Consider the following 4,182-nt stretch of genomic DNA (forward strand, 5'->3'; position numbering starts at 1 on the left):
AAATGTGTGTTGTTTTAAGCCACTAAGCGTGTCCTAATTATTACAGCAGCAAGAGGAACTTAATACAAGGAGGCAGGGAAATTTTAAAAAGATAGGTGTGAATAAAAGGGACAGGCACGGTTTAGAATGCATGACTTCAGGGGTAAAAGCAAAAAAGAAGGAAGAGATGCTGTTTCAAAGTTGAGTGGTGAGGGGGAGAAGGAAAAATGGAGGAGGCAAACTTGGGGTCCTGAAAGAAGAACCAGAAAGATCAGAGGACTCAGAGCCTCTCTCCCAGGGTCCAAACCATCCCCATCCCCAACCATCCCCAAGTCCCAGTAACATACGTAGTCATGCTATACTGAGAGAAGGGAGCTCTTTTAAGCTAGAAGTATTGTGAAACACTTCGATACCATAAACATGTAGAAAAAGGTGTGCGTCATTATGCCAGACCCACTGGATCCAGAAGGGATGGCAGTGGTTGGAGCCTGGGACGCCCAGGGGAGGCTGTGGCATCCTGGCACAGCAGGATCACACAGGCATCCTGCACATAGCTCCAGCTGCCAACCCAGACAACCCTAAAATCTATTCTCAGCCTTAGCACACTGGAAGATTCCTAGTTCAGACATCCTGGAAGCACCAGAAGTAATGGCTATGGTCTGAGCCCCAGTGAAAGACCAAAGACTAAACACCAAACCCAAACTGGTCCATAGGAGAATGTGTGGACTCATCTCTTCCTGCTCTCCTGGCTCAGAACAAGCCTGCCCCCTGGAAATCACATGCGGTCCAAGCATGGAGGAATCTGAAAGGTGGAAGAGGAAGGCAGGTGGGCTAGATGCTTCCATACTGGAGGAAGAACACACACCAGGTATCCCGACTCCACACTCCTGACTCCCCAAGCACAGAAGGAGGCCCAGTCATGGCATTTGAACAAAGAAAAGTCTAGATTCAATAACCTTTGATCCCATTTCAAAAAGTGAAGAGGAGCAAAATAAAACCAAAGGAAGCAGAAGGAAATAAAAAAGAGAAAAAGCACAGAAATTAAAAACAAACAATAGAGAAAATCACTGAAACAAAAGTGGGTTCTTTGAAAAGATTGATAAATTTGAGAAACTTCTAGCAGTTGTGACGATGAAAAAAATGAGAATTGGCACATTTCCAAAATCAGGAATGAAATGGGATATCACTGAACACCCTACAGACATCAGAAGGATAACCAGGTAATATTATGAGCATCTCTATGTGCAGAGATTTGACAATTCAGAGAAAAAGGACCAAATTTCTCAAAAGCACAGCTTACCACAGGCATCCAATAGGAAATGAAGAATTTGAGTAGCCCTAGCTATTCAGATTCTTTTCAAATCAAAAGAAAGAATGGTGGAGATGTAGGTGTTTCACAGGAAAATTCTTTTAAGCACTTACAGGTGAATTAAAACCAAGTTAGGTCCACAAAATAAAGTTAATAGAAGAAGGTTTGAAAAATTGGAATATATACCCATTTTAGATGATATTAGGAATTATTATTAATTTTACTAAGAGTGTGATAGTATTGGTTTTATAGAAAAAATAATGTCATTAATCACATGACCACACAATTGTCGACTCCATTTGAAACTGGAAGAGCATCCATGACTAAGCCATTATTAGACACAATTATGCAACTTCTACATACCCCTGGTTTGAAGAGAAATCCTTCATTTTCGCCTTCCCCTCTCTGTTGTCCCAGCCAGCAGGGACATGAACACTCGTTGACCCAGTGTTGACCCAGCCATGAGGACAATGTCATAGGGCATGTTAGAAAGAACATGGGCCTTTGAAAGAACTTCTGGAACAAAGACTCCTGGAAACCTGGCTCGACCTCCTCCTGATGTTACATGAGAGAGAAATAAGGAATGTTTTGGTTGTAGAAAGGGGACTCCATAGTTCCTTGGGACAATGCCCTGCTGCTATAATTAACACATGCTTTTTTGTTTGTTTGTTTTTGTTTTTTTTGTACAGGTTGCTGGTCCGTCTTCAGGGACTCAAGTTTCCCTAGACTAGCTTAGCTCAGCAGCTGGCCTAAGGGCAGGATATCATCACCATCTGTCCCTCATTGCTCCCTGAGTCCCTTCGGTAAAATTCCAGGTCACAGGGTTGGTTAAGCAGGAAGGGAGACGCGCAATGAACTGGGATTGGCATAAAGTAAGTGTGCTGGGAATGATCATGAATATCGCCAGTCTGCTGTCACAAATAAGGGGAGAAAGGAGACCCCAGGTGTGACCACACACGGTCACCCGGGAGCCTGGTCAAGACTCAAAACTCCAGGTCCTCAGGGTCCCTTCCAGAATTTCAGAGTGGCAGGTACGTACATTTGCTGGGGTGAGGATGGAAAGGTCTAGAAGGGATAGAGACCATGCTCAGGTGAGAAAGAACAGGAGGAGGGGGTGGCTGGCCAGATGTGGTGACTTAATCACTGTCAGGTGAAGGAGCAGGGGCAGGATGCTAGGAACAGAATCACTGAGGTCTCACCCTTGTCCTTCTGGTGGGCAGAGGCCACAAGGGTATGGTTTTTGGTGACCGCGGGCCGCCCGTCATGCTGCACCTGGCAGGTAAACACCACATCTTCCCTGTGGGCGGATGAGTTCACCAGAAGCCAGCTTGTCCAGTTAAATGTCCCATCCTTGTTCTCCATGAGGTTCGAGGCCGTCGAGGCCGTTTCTGTTCGGGACACGTTTCCGTTCTCCAGCCAGGTCAGCTGTAGGCGCTGGGGGTAGAATTTCTTCACTTGGCAAGTGACCTTCACCTGGTCCCCTGCCACGGGTTCCTGGGAAACCTCCAAGGTGGGTGGAACTGAAAGAGCACAGAGCAGAAGCTCTGACCTCATGGAACAGACAGATCACGGGGGAGGGGCTCGAGAACTTAGCTCCCCCCACACAGCAAGGGAATCACCCAGAACAGGGCTAGGCATGCAGCTAGTGCTCAAACACTGAGGGTAGTCTTTGCATATGAATGAAATCCCTAAGCACAGTGCCCAGCACACAGTAGGTGCTCAAGGACTGGTAGCTCCTCTTAGGGTAAGAATGAGTGAAATCAAGATACTCAGCCCGTGGCATGCAGCCGGAATAGAATAATCAGCAAAATAAATGACATCACCAAGCACACGGTGGCGTGGATTACAGCAGGTGCTCAATAATTGGAATTGCTATGGTAAATTAAATGACCTACCCAGCACAGTGCTCGGCACATGATAGGTGTTCACCCCCCAGCTGCCATGAAAAACCATAGGGGACCATACATCTAGGTGCAGGGTGACTGGGAGGGTCTGTCAGGAGTCAGACTCCAGGCAATGGACCGCCTGGGGCAGAGAGTGGGGGGAGGGGCAGGCTCGGAGACTTGGGGGCCAGACCTGGGGGTGAGGGGCATCTACCTCGGAGGACCTCAGACAAGTTGGCAGTCCCACGAAGAGGAGGACCCTGCAGGGTCACGTGGGTCACCTCGCAGATGACCTGGGAGCGAACGTCCCCCGGGGCCAGCACCAGCCTGGTTGTGCTGGAGACGCTGTAGGAAATGCTGTTTCCCTCTGGGTCCACGGTGGTCTGGGAGGCTGCCAGCTCATTCCCGTTTTTGAACCATCTCAGGGTGATGTTTTTGGGGGAGAAGCCGTGGGAGTTGCAGGTGAAGTTCACTGTCTGCTCAGGCGAGGCCCTGGCCGTGGGACCCGACACCACGGGGGGAGAGGGTTTGGCTACAAGAGGAGCATTTATGAGTAGTAAGCATGACTGTGGTCATCAGCACCAAGGATACGTGTGTGACACTGTGGAGAACCCTCCGCCCTCCTGATAGCGTGGGGAGGGCCGTGTCATCTCCTCATCCCACAGAGGAGGACCCGGGGCTCCAGAGCTGAACTCTTAGTCGGGGAGCAGGGCCCAGGTGCAGTTCCGGGCCTGAGTTCAAGTCCCCCCTTCTCGCCTCTGCCGGGTGACTTCCCACCGATCTGGGAACCGGAACGACATTCCTGTTGGGTCTCACTGTTGGTATCACCCATCCTAGCCGCCTCCCTGCAAACCTCACTGAGTTCAGAGAGCTTGTGCGGCAATCTGTGCAGGGGAAGCAGGGGTGCGGCGGGACCCCCATGGAAGCCGGGACCAGGCTGGCCAGTCCACGGGAGGGGTGGCTGTGGCACCGCGTGGCTCTTCCTCTGTGACATGGGACAGCATGCCTTTC

The 4,182-nt window shown here is 49.8% G+C and overlaps 1 protein-coding gene across 1 annotated transcript; it reads right to left on the reverse strand.

Moving 5' to 3' along the window:
- Nucleotides 1-2,434: 2,434 nt before the first annotated feature.
- Nucleotides 2,435-3,743, reverse strand: LOC116629718 (tyrosine-protein phosphatase non-receptor type substrate 1-like; the record flags this gene model as incomplete). The annotated part of the gene is made up of 2 exons (XM_032399954.1): nucleotides 2,435-2,808; nucleotides 3,386-3,743. Coding segments are annotated over 2 exons (732 nt in total), but the record flags the coding sequence as incomplete, so codon positions are not given.
- Nucleotides 3,744-4,182: the final 439 nt, after the last annotated feature.

This window comes from Phoca vitulina, unplaced genomic scaffold (genome assembly GCF_004348235.1).
Source record: "Phoca vitulina isolate PV1807 unplaced genomic scaffold, GSC_HSeal_1.0 scaffold2448, whole genome shotgun sequence".
Taxonomy (NCBI): domain Eukaryota; kingdom Metazoa; phylum Chordata; class Mammalia; order Carnivora; family Phocidae; genus Phoca; species Phoca vitulina.